General features: G+C 55.9%; 1 protein-coding gene across 1 annotated transcript in view; it reads left to right on the forward strand.

Moving 5' to 3' along the window:
* The first annotated feature begins 2,765 nt into the window (after positions 1 to 2,765).
* KCNQ4 (potassium voltage-gated channel subfamily Q member 4) overlaps positions 2,766 to 24,100 on the forward strand; it is a 61,886-nt gene continuing 40,551 nt past the window's right edge. Inside the window, exon 1 of the mRNA XM_049878928.1 lies at positions 2,766 to 3,363. Within this exon, the coding sequence (XP_049734885.1) occupies positions 3,050 to 3,363 (314 nt within the window). The 5' untranslated portion in view covers positions 2,766 to 3,049. The remainder of the gene's footprint in view (positions 3,364 to 24,100) is intronic.

Raw genomic sequence — 24,100 nt, forward strand, 5'->3', positions numbered from 1 at the left:
GCTCCATTGATGGATGCTGGTGACAGAGATGAATTACAGGAGATCTTGGAGTCCTGCCCCTTTCTCATTGGACAGAGTGGGGAAGGGACTTGCCCAGAGCATGCACTGGGTGAGTCTGGGCAGAGCAGGGGAAATTTTGGCAGTGCTACCAGGGAGGGAGGTGGGGAGAGGGGGTGGAAAGGAAGTTTCTGAGGGTGGGGTGAAGGGAACAGGTGGGAGAGAGGGAGGGAGAAGGGTGGGGAACCACAGCACCCTGCCCCTCTCCAGTGGAGGGGCTGAACTAAAGGAACCTGAGACAGCTGTTTGCTCAGAAAAGTGTCTTAGTCACTAAAGGCTGCAATGGGGAAAGTCCATCCTTCCAGTCAAGTCCTGGGAATTCGGATGGGGGCAGGAAGGCCTCTGGGTGACCCTTAGGTTGGTCACCTGTCCTCTTTAACTGGACTTTCTCCTCTGCCTCCTCCACTCCCCACCTCCCCTGCCCCTCGCCCCCACACACACCAACTGAACTTTGCTTAAAGCTTCCTGGAACCATCTCCTACATCCCCCTGCCCCTGGGGAAGAGGTCCCTGTCTCTCCACTTTGAAAAGCAATAGGCCTGCTCCTCCATTACACATATTCCTGCAGGAGAAATGGCCTCTGAGCCTACGGAAGTTCTTCTTGTGTTCTAACTCCTATCGTTCTAGCTGCAACCATAGCCTCTTTCCTCCTTTTGCTGCCTTCGAAGGGTAATCTGGAGCTGGATTTGGGAAAGAGAATGAGAGACCCTCTCCCCCTTACAGGGAGAGGAAGGGGCATTTGCAGTCCCCCACACGGGGCTCCCTGGGGAAGAGAGGCTCAGGGTCCAGGGGTGATGCTGTGCTTCACGATGAAATTTCCCAGAACGGACTAATTTCAGATATTCTGGGTGTTAATAAGGGCAGCCTGGGTTCAAGTTCCAGTTCTCTCCACACAAGAGAGCCTCAGAAAGGCCCCAAGAGAGATCACAACCACTTTTCCTGCAGGCGGGACCTTGGGCAAAGCCTTTGTACTACTCACTGTCCCCAGACCTTAATCCTGCCCCCAGGATCCCTGGTTGACAAGGCCCAGACAGGCAGTACCACACATCTGGGAGGTGCCAGCCTCAGTTCATAGGGAGAGGCTGGATTATCCCAGCCCTCACATTGGGCACAGAGCCAGGCCCTGGACTTCCAGCTACCAGTCCAGGCCTGGGGCATCACCTGCTCAGGGGAGCCAGTCTTTGGCTCTGGGCACACCTGGAGCCAGGAGCAACCTTGGAGAGCCAGGTCAGACCCCAGAAGGCATCCCCAGCTAGGCAGGGGGGAAGGGTCAGTATGGGGGTAGCAGCACTCCCCACGGCCCCTTCCCTACCCACTAACAGCCCTGTATCCCTCCCTCCCCTACTGGCGCTCAGCAGATCAATGCTGCCTTTGCTGACAGTTGAGAATCGAGCTCGCCTTCCCGCCCCCTCCTCCTTCCCTCACTCGCTCAGCTCAGTCCCCTGAGATCCTCCCGGAAGAACCGGGAAGAGTTTGCTGCGGAATCGTTTCAGCCTGGAGCAAGGCTTGCGGAGGGGGCGGCTGGTGTGGCCGCTGCTTTTTGGCCGAGAAGGAGGAAAAGAGGATCGGAAAACCCAAATTATTATCCCACGCAGGGCTGGGAGGGCTAAAGAGAAAGGGGCGCCCCCTACAGCTAGAGAGAAAGAGATGGAAGTCAATACTAAGAACTTTCCGGAGGCGAGGGGGGGTCTCCCCTTTTCTGGGTGAGATTCTGTGGGCGTTTGGGGAGGGGGTGTCCTACCCCGAACGCTGGTTCGGAGATCACTTCCCAACATCCCATCTGCTCTGAACCTTGGCCTGGGAGTGAGGCGAGACAGGGGCGGGGAGGCCTTCAGCTTGGGTAGCCGGGGAGCAAGTCCCTTCCATCTGGGGAGACCACTTTTTGGGCAAGTGGCCTGAGGGGCTTTTTCCCCTCATGGAGAAGAGAAGCTCAGAAGTCGGTGAAGGGAGGAAAAACAGACACACCTGAGGCTCACTGCGCTGCACACATCCTGACACCACTCGGCAGCCCTTGGGCACCAGGCCTTTCAGGTAAGAGCAGGCTACCTCCAAGTGCCTACCCAGCCACACACACTTAACACGTCCCGCGCAACGAGCAGAGGGCATAACGCCGCCGGGATACACCTCATTGCTTGCACCACCACACAGCGTGGCACGGACTCCGCACTTCCATCTTCATACCTATCCACAGCGCACCCACGCCCCCCACCTTCACTGCCTCAATCCCCACCACATAGCAGCGCTGCAGCCACTCACTCTGCACACACAACTAGACACCTTTCCAAGCATTCACACTTAAACTCCACAGGACACCAAGTCCATCCCCGACCGCGGCCACGACTCCACACTCCCCGCCCTACTTCGCACAACTACACACGAGGTAGGTGTCCCACCCCAACCTGGCCTTCAGGTACACTCCCACACACTGCTCCACGCAGCCGCGCACCCCACTTGCACACGCCCAGCCTCCTGGCCCTGCGCGCTGCCCCCGCGGGCCGCCGCCACGCGGTCCGGGCCAGGCACCGAGTCGGCCGCCCGTGCACCCTGCCCGGCAGCCTTCTCCGCGGCGTTTCCCTCCCTCCGCCTGGCCTCGCTCGCCGGCTCCCTCCCGATTTGGGAAGGCGGCCGCGGGGCGGGCGGGGGCGGGCGGGGGAGGGGCGGGGCGGGGGAGGTTGACATGTGAGCGGCGCGCCCGCGGCAGGTGGAAAGGCGAGCGGCATGGAGCGCGTAATAAGAGAGTTGGAGTCGGAAAGAGCCGTCCCAGACGCCGGGGAAGCGGGCGGTCAGTGCAGGCTCCGGAGGCCCCCAGGCTCCGAGAGCCCACCCCCGGCCCTGGTGCGGCCACGGTTCGGCCCCTAGCCCCCGCCGCCCGCGCCCGCCCCGGGCGACCCGGCCGACCCGGGGTCCGAAACATGCGCGGCTGAGCGTCCCGGCGCGCCCCCGCCCCGGACAGTACCCGGGTCCCGGCCCTCCCCGGCAGCCCGGCGCCGCCCATGGCCGAAGCCCCCCCGCGTCGCCTTGGCCTGGCCTCCCCGCCCGGGGACGCCCCCCGCGCCGAGCTGGTGGCGCTCACGGACGTGCGGAGCGAGCAGGGGGAGGCGGGCGGGGGCGGCTCCCCGCGCCGCCACGGCCTCCTGGGCAGCCCCCTGCCGCCGGGCGCGCCCCTCCCTGGGCCGGGCTCCGGCTCGGGCTCCGCCTGCGGCCAGCGCTCCTCGGCCGCGCACAAGCGCTACCGCCGCCTGCAGAACTGGGTCTACAACGTGCTGGAGCGGCCCCGCGGCTGGGCCTTCATCTACCACGTCTTCATGTGAGTTTGCGACCTCGCGCCCCCGCGCTCCCGCCGGCGCAGCCCTAGCCAGAGCCTGGGCTCCCTGGGGACGGCGCCCCGTCCTGGCTCCGCCTCCTGCCCCCCACCCCATGATGGGCCTACACTTCTCTCCCTCCAGGCTTGAGCCCTATTTCTGATCCCCTGGGCCTGACCCTAACCTTTGACCCCTGTTTGGCCTGGCTTCTTAGCCCCCTCACCTCAACTCCTTATTTCCATCCTGGTCTCCAACCCTTGTTTTCTGTCCCAGATACCCACCACATCCAGCCTCTTACCCCATCCTCTCCCTAAAGCCTGGAACCACTAAAGTGGGGCTCCCCTTTCTTTCTTCCCACCTCTGCTTCCTGTATCCCAAACACAAAGAACCCCCGCACACGCACGCTGTTACCTCCTCTCCAGCTCTGTAGCTACCTGGTGATGGGCTCCCACCTGCCAGCCCCTTGGAGATGGACCCCACCCCAACCAAGGGCTGACTCCTGACTGCAGGTGTTTGGGGTTCTCACAACCCACCTGGGCCCTGACACTGTGTGCTCTGTCCGACTTTATCTGTGTCTTTCCCCTGTCTCCTTCACCCTCAACTTCCCCAGGCACAGTGAGCCTTCCTGCTTGCCCTGCTGGCTCAGCCCTGTTCGCCTGCCCAGCTTGCTGGCTGGCAGCACCAGGCCTGGCTCTGGGCACAGGGGAAAAAGAAAGAGGAGAGGGGCAGATCTGGAAAAACTGACGCTGCTGGTCCCCTCCTCCCCCTCTCCAGGCTCATACAACTTTCAAAAACACTGACCCCTCTTGGATGTAAAGAATGAATTTTGGCAGCTCAGAGCTCAGTCTTAGGGGATGGCCTGGCCCAGCCAGGAACATGAGAGGCCCCGCAGATATCAATTGAAGGGCTGGGCCTGGCGCTGGGACTCTCCGAGGTGCTCAAGAGAGCCCTCCGCTCCATGGAAAATATGCTGCTATTAATCCCTCCCTGTTGCCCCCAGAGAGGGGCTTCTGGTATTGGGATCTCTTGGGTAGTCCACGTGCCTGTCAACCTAGATGTCTGGCAGTCCTTCTGCCTGTCTGGCTGTTCCTTTGCCAGGCTGAGGGTCCACCTATGTGTGAGCTCGCCTGCCTGTGCATCTCTCACCCATTTGCTTCTGCTTGTCAGTTTCCATCCCTCTGGTGCCCTGTCCAGTTACCTGTGTGCCCGTCTGTCCATCTGTCTATCCACCTGTCTGCCTAATCATCTCACTCTGCTTTTGCCTGTCCATTTCTACCTGCCTTTTGGTTTACCTGCCCTTCTGGTGCCTGCTTGCCTGCTTCTGCCCTGTCTGAATGGTCCCAGGGACTTTCCCATGTGAAGGGGAGGAAGATGCTGGCACAGGACCCCCCCTGGCCACAGGGAGGGGTCGAGGAAGAGAACACTGCCAGTCGTTGAGCACCTGGGGATAGCAGCCTTGACTTTGTGCAGAGACCCTGCTGGGCTAGGCCGGTGGCAGAGAGTTGAGATTATCAGAACATGAGGTCAGGCTGTGAGTTAGGATTCAAGGTTAGGAGTAGCCCACCTTTCCCCCCTCTCCCGGCTTCTTATCCCCCTTACCTCAACTCCTCATTTCCATCCTGGTCTCCAACCCTTGCTTTCTGTCGCAGATACCCCCCACATCCAGCCCTCTTACCCCCATCCTCTCCCTGTACCCCCTGTACCCGTTGAGAGGGTCTGGGATGAATACTTACTGCTGTAGAGAGAACCTCTTGGAGTGATATGGGTTTAGTGCTGGGGTACAAGAGACCATGGAGTGAGGGTGTGAGGCAGGGCTGTTAATTACTAGTGGGTGCATTATGGTCCCTTGGCCACACAGTCCCTTCACTACCCAAGAAAGGGGAGAGACTGCACTGAGCTGCCGCACCTCTATGGGAGGTGACTTTTCCAAGGCATGGCTGGGCCTGGGGAAGCCAGTAGGAGGTAGAAGTCTGTAGCCTCCAGGCCTGGTCTCTAAGCCCTCTTGAGGGTCACTGGAGGTGAAGGACCCACTGCCTGTCCCATGGTTAGCCACTGTTGTCACCTTCTCTGGAAGGGCCTCCCATTCCTCTCCAGGAGCTAAATCCGCTGGCACCTTTGCCCCACATCTTGCCCTTTCCGAATGTCAGGAATGCCCTGGCCAGGGGCAGCTTCTCCTGACCACTTGTCCCCAGGAGCCCAGGGCTGAGGCATCTCTCAAGAGGTCTGGAGCAGGAAATGCAATGTGGAAATGGCCAGAGGTTTACAGATCTCAGGGAATTGGTCATCCACCTTAGAAATCAAAGGGACCAAGGGGTCAGGAGCCTCACCTCTTGCATGCTGTGTGACCTTGGTTTGATTGCTGGGCCTCTCTGAGCTTAAGATTGCTAGGCTGTCATAGAGATTGGAAACCCCAACCTTTCGGGCCTCCGTCTTGGATGAAGTAATGGGTGGTAAGCTGTGGTAAGCTGCAGTGGCCTATCTGAGCCTGAGGGACAGTTACTGTTATTGGGGCTGGGGGAGGGGGTCTGTGAGGAGTGCTCTCCTGTTCTTGAGAAGCTCCAGATTTGGAGTTTCCCAGTCACTCACTGCAGGGTGTTGTGTATATTCTTGCCAGGAAGTGCTCCCTGCTGCTGGACTTCCATCCGAATTACTGCACTTTTGCTCAAATCCTTTCTTCCTTCTCCTGGTTTCCCTCAGGGGCAGCCCCAGTGCAGGGAGTCCAGGGTGTGGAGTTAGTTGGGACCCCCTTCCCAGACACTCAGGTGGTGGTGGGAAGGACCCCATCAAAACAGCCTGGGAGAGAGGGGCTCAGGAATGAGGAAGTTGGGGTGAGCCACATCCATCTGCTCTAGGAGACACCTCCTTACACCTGTCAATCACCTATGGGGCCCACCCAGAACCTGCCCATTTCCTGGCACCCAGAGGAGGGTATGCACAGACAACCCTCCTGTCAGCAGCTGGGGCCCCTGAGAAGTGGGAACTGCTGACTCCTGACTTCTCTTTATTGAGATCCAGAATGAGATATCGCTGGGCCCCTCTCTAAGCTCCCCCTCCTTTCTTTAGGTCCTTGGTCCTGTCACCAAGCCTTTGTCCTCTACCCTACACCCCATCCCTGTTTAAGCATTCAACCCTTCACAAGCCCCACTCGCCAATTTTAAGAGACACCCCGTCACTGCCCACCTGGCTTTCAGAGCCCTTTAGGGAATGCCCACCCCCTTTGCACCCTCCGTAAGGCCACACCAGCCTCCATTCTGAAATCATTCTCCCCAAGCCTCTGTGAGAGTTTGCTGCTCCCAGCCCCCAGCTGCCCAGCAAACTTATGTGAAGGTTTACGCTCTGTAAACATCCTCCTGGCAGCCTCGTCCCTGAGGTCAGAAGCTGTGGGAATGGGGATGGGAAGAGGTGGTGGCAGCTCCTGGGGCCCTCAGGCTCCTAACCCTGGAGTCTCCAAGTCGCCCACCCCAGCCATCGCATGGGTTGGAAACAGTTGCAGTGAAGGCTACCCAGAACCCTCAGGGACCCCTGCTAAAATGGTCCTCACATGTCGACAGCCCCATTTTGCTTATGAGAAAACTGAGGCTCTGGGGACCAAAGCAGGACCAGACCCCAACACTCCTGACTCCCCATCCAGGACTCTTCCCCTTGCAACCTGTGGCTGACTAGCTTGGCTTTTGGATTTTGAACTGAAATTTATGATCGTGAGTGGAGCCCCCACTGAGTTCCAGGCACTGTGCTAAGCACTCTCTCTATAAACCACTCTCACTGCAGCCTCAACCACCCCCGGAGGTGGGTACTGATATCCTCACTTGACAGATGAGGAAACTGAGGCTTGGGAGATGTCACCAGTTAATGTGGCAGAGCCTCAGCCCAGAGCTGGGTCTGACTCCCTGCTGCCTTTCTCCAATATCCCAGCCTCGGCAAGCCCGCCGCCACCCCATGTTCCTCAAATGCAGCACTACTCTATCATTCATCTCTCTGTCCCCAGCACCCAGGCGGCAGGGTGTGGCCAGAGATGGGATTTTGTGAAAGTGAATGGAAACTGCCCATCCCCACCCATTCACACTTCTGTTGTATACAGCTTTGCACAACATTCACACTTCTGTTGTATACAGCTTTGCACCATCTCCCTACTGTCTGTCTGTCTCATGCACACGCACACTCTGACATTGACACACGTGCGCACAGCAAAGACACTTGCAGCTTGGATCCACGGAAACCCTGGTGGCGTAGTGGTTAAGCGCTATGGCTGCTAACCACAGAAAAGAAGTCTGCTACACAGCTGCCCACCTCTTCACCCCCACCTCATTCACAGACACACACCTGGGCCTGTGGCCCCAGCCCAGGCCCCTAGGACAGAGCAGAGCTGGCCTCATTCCTTGAGGTTTTTGCCTTCCCTGGTGGTGCAGTGGTTAAGAGCTAGGCTGCTAACCAAAAGGTCAGCAGTTTGGATCCACCAGCCACACCTTGGAAACCTTATGGGGCAGGTCTACTCTGTCCTATAAGGTCGCTATGAGTCAAATCAACTCAACTGCAGCGGGTCTGGGTTTTTTTTTTTTTTTTGGCTTTGTCCATAATGCAGGGCTGAGCTTCTGGGTCAGTGTGTATTTGTGTATCCGTCCTGGAGGATGTATCCGTGTGGCCTTCTAGGTGCATCTAGTATGTGAAGCCTCAGAATCACATGGGAATGGGGTGGCTGGCTTCTTAGAACTATGCTGCGCTTTGCTCTTCCTAAAGGGCCTTCTAAGATCATTCCGTCCAACCCTGCAGTGTGCTGCCAGATATACCAAGGCACAGAAAGGGGCATACTCGGTCAAGGTCACACCTAGATAGTCAGTGGTAGAACTGCGCCGGGAACCTAGCTCCCTGCCTTCCAGATTAGGACTTTAGATTTTCCTAACCCCAGCCGACAGGGAAGACAGATAACTCCAAGAATTTTGCCTTGTGATTGGGAAGGCCTTTGAGTGTGACCCATATTTTTGTGCCGCTGCTTTTCAGCCCCCTTCCTTTTGTTTGGTCTTTGTAAGAAGAGGAAGAATGGGGGTCCATCCTGTCTGCTTTCTATTCCTAAGCTGCCTTCCTCTACCCCCTCTTCCTCCCTTCCCTACCTCCTTCCCAATTTCTTCTTTGGGGTCACTGAGGCAGATTAGCTCTCTCATTGTCCGACTACCCTACTCCAACTCCATGGTACATTCATAACTTCCATTGAGGAAGTCCTGTTGAATGTCTAACTTCAATCTGTATTGCTTCAGAAACCTATCTCCTCAGAATGTTGGAGCCAGGATGAGTGTTTCAAGAGGTGATTATTCTTGGGCTGATGACAGTACTTTGAGTGGGTGATTAATTTAAGGTTTTCTGAGCCAGTCAAGGGAGCTGAAACTGCCTGGGGAGCAGGGAGAGAGGAAGGTTCTACAGACAGATAATGTGGGGAACTTCCCCTTATCACCAGCTTGGGGTTTTCGCAGCCACTCCCTCTCTCCTGTGCCTCTCTCCTGCGCCGAAGTGGGTCTTTGGACAGGTGGGACCCTCTCATAGGCTGCGGGACTCAGTGCAAGAGCAGGGAATTGTAAGTGTCTGACCTGGATTGGAGGGGCTCCCCAACCCTCTAGTGCAGGAGATCTGGGACTGGGGTAGGAGAGTCAGGGGGACTTTTCATTTCTCCAGCAGCTGCCCCACCAGGGATTAAGGACTTGGGCTCCAAGTCTGACAGATTTGGACTCAATCCTGGTTTTTCCTTTAACGGTCATGTGTCCTTGGACACGTTACTTAACCTCCCAAGCCTTGATTTTCTCATCCGAAAAATGGGAATACTAATACCTGCCTCTAGGAGTGTTCAGGCTAAATGAGATAAAGCACCAGACTTGGTGCTTACTGGGCACAAGCGTTAGCCATCATCATCGCCGTCATCATTATATTGTTATTACCAGTATCATTGTCCTCCTCTTGGGTATCCTGGGATTGGCATGGTGAGTGTGTCTGGGTGTGCCCAGAAGAGTGTGGAAGCACGTGGGAGTAGGTGTGAGCAGCTCTCCATGGGGAGTCTGAGGATGTGTCTGTGTGGCCCGTCTGGGAGTATCTAGTATATGGCACACCCACTCTGAGCATTGCACTTACATTCTCTTATTTCACCCTCACAGCCGTTATGTCAGGCCGGGCACTATCAGTATACCCACTTCACAGTTGAGGTAACTGAGGCTAGGTGAGGGAAGTCACACAGCTAGCGAAAGGTGGCACCAGGACTCTAATCTGGATCCCTAGGACACACATTGATTGTTCCTTCAGTTAACAAATATAGTTAAAGGGCGTCAACTCTGTGCCAGGCATGGGGAATCAAGGGGGACGGACCATGCCTGTGCCCTGCCCTGGGGGAGTGTACAGTGCCGGGGCTCCAGGGCCTGCCCTGAACCACTGGCCCCTATTGCCTCCTGTAGCGAGGGACTTAGAGAGTTGGTCTGAGTGTGGGTGTGGGTGTGTGTGTGGGTGGTGTATGCAAGAGTGTTGCTGTGTACGCTGCAGGTATGGGCCTCGTTGTCAAACGCTGGCAGCTAGCCTGGCTCCAGGGAGATGAAATAAAAGCCACGGAGGTCAGGGGGACAATCCAGGGACCCCTGAGAGAGGAGGGCAGTTGCCCACTCTCTCCTGGGTCTTCCTTTCTCATCTCAAGGTGAGCACATCATCCCTGGGGAATGGAGGCAGGGATCCCAAAGGAGACCTAGAGATCTCAGTCCCAGCACTTAATGGGAAGGTGCCTACCCCCGCTCCACCCCACTCCCCAGCCTCAATATCCGCTCTATAAAATGGGGCTAAACAGGAAAGTGGACCACTTGGAGCTACCTGGTGCAGAGTAATGCTGGATGAACGGGAAGAGCTGCTATTTCAGGACCTTGAGTTTTGCAGGGTGGGGGTTGGGGGAGCTCCTCTTCCAGCACCTTCACCATTGGCCCTCAGGGAACAAGGCAGCCCCTGCAAAACCCCCTAGTTTTGCAGGGTGGGGGTTGGGGGAGCTCCTCTTCCAGCACCTTCACCGTTGGCCCTCAGGGAACAAGGCAGCCCCCAGGAGACTGCCCACCCCCAGCCGGGGCTCTGAGGGTCTGAGGAGGGGTCAGACCTCTGGGCTCCCATAGAGCCCCCCTAGGACTCCAGGTTCTCTGGGCAACTCTGTCCCTAGGACAGGATCAGGTGTGCCCTGGGAGTTGGCACCTGGGGGGTGAGGAGCAAGAGGGGCAGCCCCAGGCATCAGACTAATTGGGCTGGGAAATCATGGGCAGGACCTGAGGGAGGGAGAGGCAAAGGGAGCAGGGAGCTCGGCAATTCCTTCCCTCTGCCTTGCCTCCTGGAGATTTTGGGAACTGTGGGTGGAGTGGGGTCTCAGGCCTAGAGACCCTCCCGCATACCTGCAGGGAAATCTGGGGACACCTACTGAGACTCCTTGGGCATTTAGGCCAGACTGGTGGGATGGGTGGGGAGAGGCTAGCAGGAGATGAGTGGAGCATGGTTCCCACTGCAGCAGAAGGGATGGTGATCAGACAGCAGGAAGGACTGCCCAATAACTGGGAGATGGAGTACAAACGATTTTCTGGAATACTGTTCCCAAAACTTGGAGGCCTCTGTCTAGCTAATTGTCCCTGTCAAGCAAAAGTGACATCTCTCCCCTCAGAAGGATGGAGTTTTGACACCTGCTCCCTTTGAGCCCAACTTTGGGGAGTGGGGTGCCGTCAGACCAGGCACCCATTGGCTTTTGGGCAGGGGGCTCCCATAGGCTGCATCTGCCTCACTCTCTCTTCCCTGTCACTCTTCCCTGGGAGCCTCAAGCCTGTCCAGGTCACTGTCTTTGGGTTTATTTTTTGCTGGGCTTGGCTGTCCCCGGGAGGGGAGGGGATAGGGGGAGAAGGAACAGCTTTGTCAGCACAATCCCAGGCCTTTCTGCTCCTGTCCATCTCTGCTTGGCTGCCACCCTCTTCAGGAGGGCCAGGCCTGGGTGCAATGGGGGTTCGGACCCCTGTGGGACCTCCCTCCCCAGGCAGGTCTGGCGAATTTCTTACATCCCTGGCCACAGGAATTCAGAGCCAACAGGCCCCAGAGATCAAATAGGTTCTTAGCTTCATTTCACAGATGGGGAAACCAAGGCCAGGAGAAGGGACCTGATTGCCCAAGGACATAGCGCACATGGGTGCCCTTTTTTGCCTCCCTGTCCTCAGTAGATGAGAACAGAGGAATGCTGCCTTCCAGCTCTGCCTCTACCTGAGCGGGGGTAATGGAGGGGGCAGGAGCAGCCCTTGAATTCGTTCATTCATTCACCTTGTTCTCTGACCTCTGGGGTTGGGTGACACTGTGGTGAGAGGGACAGGCCTGCACATGTGGGATGGGGAGGGAAGTGTAAGGAGGCACAGCCTGGTGCCATAATGAAGGTGGGGCGGCTGCCCTCTCCCCTGGATCCTTTATCCTTCTTTTTAAAATAAGTTAGCCTTATTTTACAAAGGCTGGGATTAAGGCATCGAGAAGTTGAGTCACTTGCTCAAAGTCAGCACAGCTAAGTGGTAGAGGCAGGATTTGAACCTAGAATGTGGCTCCATGTGAGTCTGTGCATTTAACCACTCTGCTGTCTGTCCCCAGTGGGCCCTCCCTCCTTAACTGCCTCCTCCCTTGACTTTCCTCACACCTGCCTCCCTGACTCTTCCCTCTCAGTTTTACCAACAGCTTCACCTTCGCTTGATGCCTTTTGAGTATGGTGGCTCCTCAGGGCTCTGTCCTAGGTCCTCTTCTCTCTGTGTACAGTTTCGAGGGGGGTATCTCATGCACTCCTGCAACATCAGTGGTCACTTCTGTGATGACAGTGCCACGTTGCATCTCCATCCCTGATGCCAGGATGCTGCACCTCCTCCTCTCCCCTGGGCACCTCAAACTCACCATCTCCCTCTAAATCTACTCCCCTTCCTCTGCCCCCTCACTCTCATACCCAAATCCACAACCCCCTCCCATAAGCATCCTTTGCTCCTTGCAGAAGGAATGACTTTCAGTGTCTTCCGAGTCGTTCCTGTCAGCACTCCATGTTTCCCCTCTCCCACCACCCTATCATCTAGCTCACTCCTAGTCACCCTTCAAATCCTGGTTTGGGCACTGCCTCTTCTTGGAAGCACTACCTGCCCAACCCCACCCCAGGCCTGATTGGGGGTCCTTTGGTGCCCCTCTGTGTGCTCTTCCCTGTTCCCCACTGGACTGTGAGAACTGTGAGATCTGGGTGGTTATGAGTTGGACGTAATGCTTGGCACATTGTGTTTGCTTGTGGGAGGGGGTTGATAATTAGGGAATGTTTGTTGAGTGACTGAATGAAGGTGGTGTCGAGGGTGGGTTGTTTTGCCAACTAGAGAGAAGTAGAGAAAGGCTCCAAGGTCCTCTGTGCGCAGGCCTGGGTTGGAAGCTCTCATGAGTTTTATCTTGATGGAGGGAGGGAACAGCAAGAACCAATGCTTTGAGGTGGGACCCTTTTCCGCCACCCCTTTTGTCCCAGGATCTGCAGGGTGTGGAGTGTTCAGGGCCCTGAGGGTGGGCCCTTGACCATCAGGCTACAGAAATGGGCTTTACCGTGTGGGCAATGGGGAGCCATAGGCAGCTGTGAAGCATGCCAGGGCAGGGGCCCTGGATGGGAACCAGGGCTTGACCAAGCTCTTCCTGTGATCAAGTGCTCTGCAAACACTAGGCCATTTAGTTCTCTCAGTACCGCTATGTGGCAGGCACTCTTACTGTTCATGTTTTGCAGAAAGGAAACTAAGGCTCAGAGAAGGGAAGTACCATGTGCAAAGGTACATGGTTTGTCCCTGGCAGAGCTAGAAATGGAACCCATGTCTCTGTGACTCCCAAGCGCAAGCTCTAAATGGTTCTCAGACTCGTCAGCAGACTGGTGGTGGTTTTCAGTGGCCTAAGGCAAACATGAAGAAAATAAGGTCAAAGTGGTGACTTTTTCATAAACCTAAATTTATTCCATTTAAAGAACTGTCTTTTAGTCTGAGATTATGTCCTTTGTTTTATGATATGATGGGGCTGGGAATTTTTAAAAATGTCCTTACTTGGCAAAATAAAAAGTTGACAACCTTATGCAGTCCCCAGAGAGTTTTTGGAGTATTTACCGGTGGTGCGTGAAATCCCTGAGTCCTGGCGCCATCCTGCCTCCTCCCACCAGAGCTCTGGGGCCAAGAGGGGGAGGGGTCTGGGCAGAGGTGGAAGGATGAAAGAGTCAGGAATTAGGGGAACAGAGGACTGAGCAGTGTGGAGCCTTTACCCCTCAAGGCATCAAGCCCTGCCCTCCCCTAAACACAGGACCAGCCTAGGGCTGTTTCCCAAGGTTGAGGCTGTGGTGGCGTTCAGCCTGAATCAGGGCTTACCTTCAGTTAAAGGAGCATCGGGCCTGGAGTCAGCAGACCAGGGTTTGACCCCCGCCTATGCCACTTCAAGGCTGTATAACCCCAAGTAGCTGACCTGACCTCTCTGATGCCCCAGCATCCTTCCACATAGAATGACAGTCAGTCTCTCCACCTGCCCACCTCACAGAGCTGTCTTCTAGATTCTGTTGCAGTGAATAGAGGGGTTGTTGAGGTTTAATATTCTTATCTTCTCAACATAAGCTCCCTCTTCCCTCGGGCCCTGGGCCCCTCAGCTCACCTTTACCCTCACTGGTTTGAGCTCTGAGAAAGGAAATTGGGGTGTGGGGTGGCACACAGACCCTGTAAGAGCAGGTCAGTCAGACCAGCAATTCCTTTCCTCAGGAGGCCCTAGACAGGAGCTTAGAGATGCACCATAGAGCTGGAGGCCTGGGTGGCAGCAACGGCTCTGGAGATATCCCTGGACCTGGGGAACTCTACGACCATGATGCTAATAGGTAATGGACAATGAACACTTCCCATAAGCCAGGCTCTATGCTAAGCACAGAGTCTGCCATACAGTAGTCAGAGTCAAATATAATCTATGCCAGGTATTGTGCTGCATACTTTTCACATACTACCTTGTTTAATCATTCCAAGGATCCCCATTGTACAGATGTGGACACTAAAGCTTGAAGGATAAGCACTTGCCCTGGCCACACAGCCAAGATTCTTCCCCTACTCCACCTCTACGCCTCAGACTCATTCCTTCCTTCTCAAGCTCTCATTTGGGAAGCCTAGTCCCACAGAGCCAGGCCCTGTGCCAGGTGCTGGGGACAGAGCAGTGAATCAGACCCTCCACTGCTGCCTTGGGACCATGGGTCAGGAGGTGGCAGTTACCAGACAGGGTGATAAGTGCCATTTTCTGAGTTGCACAGTCCTGGGAAAGCTAGCACAGGGGGCCGAACCCAGCCCCAAACTGGGGCTAGCTAGGAAGGTTTCCCAGAGTAAGAGGTTTCTCTTGAGGCCTGACAGATGAGTAGGAGTCAAGTCAAAGAGGAGCAGGGAACAGTGCTCCAGGCAGAAGGACTAGCATAGGCAAAGGCCCAGAGGTGAGGCTGAACATGGCATTTGCAGAGAACTGCAAGAAGTCAAAAGAGTGGGAGCCGTGTGGAGGCAGGAGGTGTCCAGAGAAGAGGCTGGGATGAGGCAGGGCCAGGCTGGGATGGTGAGAATGTCAGGCTGAGGAGCAGGCTTTCTCAAAGAGGAGCTGGGAAGGGATGGGGGACGGCAGGTGGGGAGTGCGTGGCAGATTTGTATTTTAGAAACACCTCTCTGGGGCTGATGTGGAAGATGGCGGAGGGGGATGGACTCAAGGCAGGGAGCCCCAGGGATGCCTCCTGACTGGGTGACACCTAACCCAACTGGGTGCCCTTTTTCCTCTGCCTCCCCTATCCCCCCGAGTCCCCTACATGGCTCCTGGGGAAGGTAAGGAGGAGTCCAGAATTAGAAATTCACTGGAGAGGATAGACCCTGTCTCTGTTTCCCTTATAGCCTTAGGGTTCCATAGGGCCAATCCAGCCACTGTCACTTCTACCTTCTACCAGGTCATGGTGGGAGGTCAGGCCAGTCTGTAAAATCTAACCCTTGGTGCCAGGGCTGGACATGCCCCACCATCCCAGCATCCTACCTCCAGGTGGCAGACACCAATACTGACAGGCAGGGAGGGGGAGGCTGCATCTAGCTCTGCTGGCCTGCTGCAGGCTGTGAAGGAGGAACACTGCACATGGGGTGGTCTGCTGGATGTTGACAGTCTGTGGGGATGGGAATGGTCTGTGAATGCGACAATTTACCAGGATTGGTGGGGGCCTTGAAGTCAGGGCTAGGCTATTGCCCTTAAAAAAAAAAATCCTGAAGTGGCTCAGAGGGGGCCCTGGGTTAAGAGAAGAAGCCTTGGGGATCAGGGAGCCCCTGGAGGAGAGATGGGGTACCCACACAGGGCACAGAGAAGTCCTGGGTTGGCTGTCCATCCACAGTGCTAACCTTTTAAGCACTTTGATCTCTTCTTGAGCCCTGAGGACCTTCTTCCTTGTAGAGAGGTCCAAGCTCTCCAGTGTGAAGTCAGGGGGATGACAGAAATGATCTGGGGGTAAGGCAGGGACAAATAGGAGTGACCCACCCTTAGACTCTGTTGTCCATGAAGGCACTGCTGAGGGTCTGGGGCCCCCTACTCCATCTTCTCCAGGCTTCATCCCCTCCCAGCCCCTTAACCCCTCTATCTGAGGTCTCCCCTTCACTGAATGCCACCCTGTCTCTGAGCCCCTGCCCTGCCAAGGGCTTGGCCCTGGCCTGGCCTGTGGCCCTAGAACTTTGCATATAGGGAAAGCTGAGCTGCTTATGCAAACCCTGGGCCTGGGGGAAGGTGTGAGTGGCTGAGCTGGGGGGTACCTTGGAAGCAGAGCAGGTGGGTTCAGACCCTGAGACTATCTGGAAAGAAGATCTGGGGATATGGGCTGGGGGGGAGGGCAGGATTCTTATAATTGTAGCCTTAGAATGCCCTCATGGGAGTACTGGGATTTCTTCTAGATAATGGTGGGGTGCCTTGGAGGAGGGCAGATCCCGGGTAGCCCCAAATCCTCTCTCCTTTCCCTTTTCACAAGCTCAATGGGGTGTGAAAATCACTGGTCTCACCGCTCTCCCCCATTCCAGCAACGGGGAAACTGAGGCTCAGAACAGGCAGGGACTAAACCCAGGTTAGCGGTAGAGTCCAGACCAGAACCCAAGCACAGTCCAAGAGTCTTAGTTGTCCCCAGCGATGATAAATAACAGTGAAACCTTTCTACAGGCCTTCACGGAGGCTAGCCTGGGTTCAGGTCTCCTCTGGGTGGCTTTGGGCGAGTCTTTTCACATCTTTGAGCCTCAGCCCTGGTGGCGTGCTGGGCTGCAAACCTAAATTAAAGGTCGGCAGTTTGAACCCACCAGCTGCTCCATGGAAGAAAGATGTGGCAGTCTGCTTCTGTAAGGATTTACAGCCTTGGAAACCCTGTGGGGAGGTTCTGCTCTGTCCTGTAGTGTTGCTATGAGTTGGAATCAACTTGATGGCAATGGGTTTGGTTTGGTGGGGTTTTGAGCCTCGGCTTCTGGTTTCAAAATGTTACCTGGTCCTGGGAAGGAGGGCCCCCCCCCCCGCGCATTTTATGGTCGACAAGGCACTGTAAGGCTTAATTAATGCTTGCTCACTAAATCCCACTGACTTCTCATAACAACCCTAGGGTAATATTGTTATCATCATTTTACAATGCAGCTCAGAAAGGAGAAATGACTTGCCCAAGGACATTCAGCCAAGAAGTGGCTGAGATAGGGCTGGAGCCCAGGTGTCCAGGGACCTGCTTAGGATCCTTAGTGGACACAGCCTCAATTCTGAGCCTCAACTCTCAGTGAAAATCAGCTGGTGTCCCAAGCAAGATTCATTGGTCTGCTGGGCTCTGTGTGTGTGTTTGTGTGTCTGCGTGTGTGGCTATATGTCTTTGTGTGTGTATGCGTGTGTCTTTGTGTGTCTGTGTGTACATTTGTGTGTGTCTGTGTGTCTTTGTATATGTGTCTGTATGTGCGTTTGTGTGTGTCTGTGTGACTCTGTGTGTCTTTGTATATGTGTCTGTGTTTGTGTGTGTCTGAGTATGTGTCTGTGTGTCTTTGTGTCTGTGTGTGAAGTGGTAGACTAGGCTGGCCTGCAGGCTGGAACATGGTTCAGACCAACCCCTGTGCCCTTGTGCTCGGGCCTGGCTGCAGCTGCTGCCCCAGTGAGGAAGGAGACCTTCCCACTAGCCCACCAGCACCCAGGGACTTTCTCCTTTGGCCTAGCTGGCTCGGGAGAAGAGCTGGCTGTGGTGTGATCAAGAGGGCACCTGCCAGCCCCTCCCGCAATGAAACCCGGCCATCTAATACCCTTCACATGACAGGCATGAGGTGGACACTGGGCTGGGGAGAGGGATTTACGCTTCCCTAATCTGGGGGCTGCAGCCCTCCCTCTGTCTTGGCCAGGACCATAGGAGAGGTTTCTCCCTGCCCCATGCCCAATAGCCCCAGCTCAGATCCTTGGCACCAACCCAGCTCCTCTGCTTGGGGCCTTCCCCTGCCCTGCTTCGGCTCCCCACCCTCCCACTATCTGAGCAGAGTGAGGACTCAGGGCAAGTGCTGGGTCCTTTGGGAGTGAGGGTGCAGTGCTGTGCAGCACTGAGGGCTGAAGGATGAGGGCAAAGTCAAGGCCCATGTTGGGGCAGAGCTGGGGGAGGATCTGATGGAGGTGCAGAGGGAAAGTGTTTGGGGCTAATCCTGGGCCACCTCTTCCTGGAGAAATTTGGCTACAAGTCAGGGAGGCAAATGTGTGAGCCATGCCCCTCCTTGCTGGGCAGTAAACACAGCCGTCGTCCTGGGAGACGGGCCCAAACATCCCGGTCCCCCACAGTTATTTATACCAGGACTCCCTCTCCTTCTCTGGCTTGGTCTGGCCTCTCCTGAGCTGAGCTACCCGCGTTGAGGGTCCAGCTCCCTGTCAAGCCAGGAGGCCCCAGTGGGAGGCCTACACACAGCCTGCTAGGGCAGGGCAATCACCACCTCCCAGTGGCCTGTTCTGTTGGAGGCACTGGGTCTTGGACAGCTCATGGAGGCCAAGGCCCAAGCCTGGGTGGAGGCAGGAGACCTGAAATGGACCCCTGGATTTGCTTGAACCCTAGACTTGCTGCATGATTGTGGACAGGCCACTGGAATCCCCCTCACCCCATAGCCTCAGCTTCCCTTGGTGTTCAGCAGAAGAGAGGGGTATACCAGTAAACCAATCTAGGGAGAGTCAATTCTCAGTCATGGTGATCCCATGTATGCTAGAGTAGAGCTGCGCTCCACAGGGTTTCCAATGGCTGCTTTTTCAGAAGTAGATCGCCAGGCCTTTGTTCTGAAGCACCTGTGGGTGGGCTCGAACCTCCAAGCTTTTGGTTAGAGGCTGAGCGTGTTACCATTTGCACCACCCGGGAGCTCCGGGGAGGGGTATAGATTAGTGCTTGTCACTCTGTTTTAAGTAGGTTCTTTAAATGAAACTTCACCAGAAGCGCACTATATAAAACAGGTGAAGGCAGGACTGCTCTGGGTAGAGTCGAGGATGGGGGCCCAGGATCCTGCGCGCTCTGCCTGCATGGCCCAGGTGCCAAACTGGAGCCTGCACCCTGCCCCCTTCTTCTAGCACACAATCCAGGTAACCCTGGAACTCCCTGGCCCAAACCAGTACCAGCTTCCAGGGCCTGCCAGGCCTCTTCCCTGGTCAACCTCCCACAGGCTGTTGCAGCTGCTGGTATGTGAGCACCCTGAGCCTAAGGGTGGCTGTTTGCCACCAGGGTAGACGGCGCTTGGGAGAGCAGGCTGGGGTACCCACAGGAGTGTGCACAGGGCTCCTCCTGGTGAGGGGTGAGGCCCAGCGTGGGGAGAGAAGGGGCCACACCACGGGCTAGGGACTGCAGGGTGGCAGGGGCTGGCTGTGCTGTCCCTGCGGATTCTAGCATGGGACTCCCAAGAGTCCAAGATTTTAAACTCAAACCTGGCCTTCCAGATCCTCACGGAGGTGTATATGTGTCAAGGTAGGAGGATTGAACATATTTTATTTAACAGCTTGTTAGCTTGATTTAAACTTGGAAATATTTAGATTTATGGTATGTGGGTCTCCATTTGTACTCTTGCCCCAGCCCTGCCAGTGTCAGGGGTAAGCTTGTACTTGGCCTTCCCTCTACCCATCCTGCCCCCCAGAAATCCCAAGACACTCCTTTCCCAGAACCTTCAGGCTTCATGAGGCAGTGTGAAAATTCCTAGACTAGCTGATGCCCAAGGCCCTAGCAAACCTGAGTCTTCCTGTTCACTCCCCAGATAGTGTCTGAGCATCTATCTGGGCCAGCCTGGACCATGTGGAGGAAGCAGACCTAGCCCTGCCCTTGAGAGATGCATCCCAGTCAGGTGATGTTGCAAGGTGCCCTGGTAGCCCAATGGTTAACCAAAAGGGCGATGGTTCAAACCCACCCCGTGGCTTTGTGGGAGAAAAGACCTGGTGATCTGCTGGGAGGTGCCTAGAGGGGGCTGGAATCCCAACCAGGGCCTGGGGCAAAGCAGAGGAGAGAGCACAAAGTCACCAAGGCAGAAATGTACAGAGCATGGGGAGACTGGAGTATGGCCGATGCTAGGGTGTGTGTGTAGCCTCAAGCACTGTGCTAAGGAGCTCAGGTTTTAGACTGTAAACAGTAAGGGCTGTAAGTGTGGGGGTGCATTCTTAGGCTGAAAGGTGAATGGACCAGGGTGGGGGTTGGAGGCTTGGTGGTCAGAAAACAGGCTGTTGGGAAGGAGGGGGATTGGGGCTGAGTCCTGGACTGGACGGGAGTGGGAAGTGGGGCTCTAGGAAGAAAGAAGTGATCTTAACTCTGCCTTCTGGGACCACTTCTCCCATCTCCTCCTCCTCCTTTCTATCTGTTCTTGTCTCCTCCCGCCGTTCCACTGCTCTGAAGCCCCAGACTGGGGAAGAGGCAACTCCAAAACCCCCTCACTTTACACAGGTGACCAGATGGGAGGCCATGGTTGTATAAGAGGCATTCCGCAACTCAGGGGACCTGCTTATTCGATCATTTATTCACTCAACAAACATTTATTGAGAAATCTCCAATGCACCAAGCCCATTCTGGGTGTCAGGAACACAGTGGTGAACAAGACAAAGTTCCTGCATTTCTGAAGCCTACATTATGGGGGGTGCTCATCAGAAAATGTATCTATCCCTGACTTTGCCCTCGGGCTCCTTATGACTTTGCCCGTACCCACCAGATCCCTGGAAATGGGGACTCTCCCCATTACTCACTTATTTGTTCCAGCTGCCCTCATACAGCACCCACCTCTCTGGACACAGATAAAACAACAAAAAACCTGTTGCCATTGAGTCGATTCCGACTCATAGTGACCCTATAGGATAGAGTAGAACTGCCTCATAGGGTTTGCAAGGAGTGGCTGGTGGATTCGAACTGCTGACCTTTTGGTTAGCAGCGGAGCTCTTAACCACTGCACCACCAGGGCTCCACTAGACACAGATCCAAAACCAAAACCAAACCCAGTGCCGTTGAGTCGATTCCAACTCAGCGACCCTATAGGACAGAGTAGAACTGCCCCATAGAGTTTCCAAGGAGTGCCTGGTGGGTTCAAACTGCCAACCCTTTGGTTAGCAGCTGTAGCACTTAACCACTACACCACCAGGGTTTCCAAACACAGATAGAGGGAGAGAATTCAATGCCCAGGGCCCTGACCCCAGGGACCACTAATCTCTCTGTAGGAAGAGCTTGGGCCTGGGGGTCAAGCTCTGGTTTTTATCACCTATTTGTGACTTTGGGAAACCCTGGTGGCGTAGTGGTTAAGTGCTACAGCTGCTAACCAAAGGGTTGGCAGTTCAAATCCGCCAGGTGCTCCTTGGAAACTGTATGGGGGCAGTCCTACTCTGTCCTATAGGGTCGCTATGAGTCAGAATCGACTCGACGGCACTGCGTTTGGTTTTTGTGTGTGTGTGTGACTTTGACCCCCTTACAGGGACCTTCCTGGCCTCCGTTTCTGTATCTGTCAAGTGGGGTTTTGGGAAGGCCCTGAAGAGGTGAGAGGCGGGAAAGACCCTGTCAGCTCCAGTATTCCCCACTGGTGGACAGCTCCTTTTGCTGTGATGGGAGGTGGAAGGTTGCCAAGGATTCAATATTATGAGTATTATTAACACGAGATAATAATAACTGCTACCTGTTGGGTTAAGAACTCGGCTGCTAACCAAAAGGTCAGCAGTTGGAATCCACCAGCCGTTCCTTGGAATCCCTATGAGGCAGTTCAACTCTATCCTATAGGGTCCCTATGAGTCTGAATCCACTCCAGGACAACGGTTACCCATTGTGTTCACTGTGGACCAGTCTCATACATCTTCTCAATTTATTCCTGACCAGCAGCTCTGTGTGGTCGGTGTATCTTTCCTGCCCATTTTTCAGATGAGGAAACTGAGTCTCAAATGATTTGGTTGAGGTTATGCATGAACCTACTGTGGGAGCCCTTGAGGACGGTGCTGTGAGGGCGCTGCCTGGCACCCGCCCCTCCTCGGCACTAGGCCTCAACAGTGGTGACCCAGTCCTAGCGTCCCCCCTCTCCAGTCCCCTCGGGGGCTGGCACTGCCCTGAGCCTGGGCACTGGGTCCCGAGACCCTGGCCAGGGCGGTCCCAGGGTCGAATCAGGGAAGAGCTCGACTCAGGGGCCTTGGCACTCCTGGGTCCAGGGGCGCAGAGTCCCCTCACCCCGAGTTGAGGGGTGGGCGAGCCCCGGGCAGTCGGAGTGTCGCGTCCTCCGTCTCCGCCCCCAGCCTCGAGGACGCGGCGGCACCTTCACACTTTCCGCTTGGCCCGCTGCTCGCCTTTCAGGCCGCCGTGTTTTCAATTGTTAATTTGGAAACGGAAAAAGAAGCCGGCAGGGCTGGGGAGGCAGCGGGGAGGTAACCGGAGCCGGAGGGGGCCCTCCCCCGACCCCCAGCGCGGAGCCCGGAGTCGGCGACGCTCCGCCCCTCCTGGGTTGGGCCTGGAGCCCCGCCCACCGCGCGTCCCGCCCCCAGTCGTGCCCCTCCCCCTCCAGCTATGCCCCTCCCCACGCCGAAACGGAGGGCGAGCTCCCAGGACCCCAGAGCTCGGAACAGCGGCGCCTCTGTCAAAAAGGAAGGGGGGATCTGCAGGGCAAGGGGGCGGAGGGCCGTGCCGGGGGAGGAGTCCCCCAGGGGGCCTCCCCTCTCAGGAACCCTTCTCTCTCGCGAGGAGCCCCGCCTGGTGTCGTTGCTTGTCTGTCCCGAGGTGAACCCAGGCCTTTCTGCCACCCCCCAACGCGAGGGTCATCCAAGCCAGCCCCCTGCCTACAGACTGCTGGGCCAGGGATCGTTGGCCCCATTAGACAGACGAAGAAACTGAGTTCCAGAGAGGCCCAGTTCACTTGCTCAAAGTTACCCAGCTAGCAGAAACAGAATAGAACTCAAGTGCTGTCCCTTTGGCTCTGACACATGTAGCTGTCTTCCTCAGTTGGAAGAAAAGAAGGCGGGGGGGGGGGCGGGGGAGGGAGGCAGCGGTGTCACAGCTGAAATTTACCTTTTTTCCCGGACCTCCAGCACCCTTTGTTCGCTGAGCTGTAGGAAGTTCTGCTTTGGTCTATCCTGACTCCTTGCTATCTTTATTTATGGGTATGGGGATTGGGGGTAGAAGGAGGTTCCTCTAGACCACCCTTGCAAATGTGCACCGTGTAAATGAGATATTAAAGACCCTCCTCTGGACACCCCAGAACACTGAAGTCCCTGAGGACTGGCAGCCTCCAGAGCTGCCTAGGGCCTCACTTCCCCTTCTGGGAGCTGAAATCACCAGTCCCAGATAGGTAAGCGAAAAATAGGGTCTTTGGAGACCATCACCCAACCCCTTCCTCTTGTTGCACGGTAAACTGAGGTACGGAGGCAGCTTCCCAGTTCTTCAGCTGACTGGTGGCTGAGCCAGGATGGAGAACCTGTCCCAGGTTCCTAGCTCTGTCCACACCTCTATGCCTTCCCTCTGCTGCCCCCACCCCTGACCCCTCTCCCGGTCACCACACCCACTCCTGCCTTTGAGATGACTCTGGACCAGCCTGAACCCCAGGCTGGACAGCCTCTTCTTTAAAAAAAAAAAAGGCAGAGGAAATTGAGGAGGGTATCTGCAGATGTGCTCCCAGCTTCCAGCCTAAGACCCTCCCAATCACCCTTCCGCATTAGCTGTAGAGCAGAGAAGCTGAACCTCTGGCCCAAGGTCACACAGCGGACCTTTCCCAGGTGTCAGGGCTCATTGGAGTCAGTCCTGCTGGACCTGGATTCAGTCTGGCTGGTCCTGGATTTGGAGTTTCCATGGGGAGCAAAGCTCTCAGGGCAGCTAGGTGTGGCCTGTGAGTTTGCATACTGTTTTACTTATTAGCGGTGGAGGCATTGCAATCCCCCTCCTCCATCCTGCTACTCAAACCTTCCACTGGGTGGGGTCTCAATGGCTGAGTCTGCAGAACTCCAAGCTGGGCTCAGTCTTGGGGCCTGTGCTCCCTAGGGGCTCCTGCCCCTCTGCCCAGCTCCAGTTTCACTCTCTCAGCTCTTGTTGGCGCCCCGCCCCCCCAGCCCCGCTCTGGGAATACTGAGAACCAAGTGACGAGGACTCATCTCTTTCCCCTGTATTGGAATCTTCCTTCCCTCTGCTTCCTCCTCCCCCTTTGCATGGGTTCTGCTGATTCAGAGGACAGAAGACTCCTTAGAGGTGACCCTAACCCTTACCTGTCCCAAGGAACTGGGGACCTGGACAATGCTTGAACC

Source organism: Elephas maximus, chromosome 3 (genome assembly GCF_024166365.1).
Source record: "Elephas maximus indicus isolate mEleMax1 chromosome 3, mEleMax1 primary haplotype, whole genome shotgun sequence".
NCBI lineage: Eukaryota > Metazoa > Chordata > Mammalia > Proboscidea > Elephantidae > Elephas > Elephas maximus.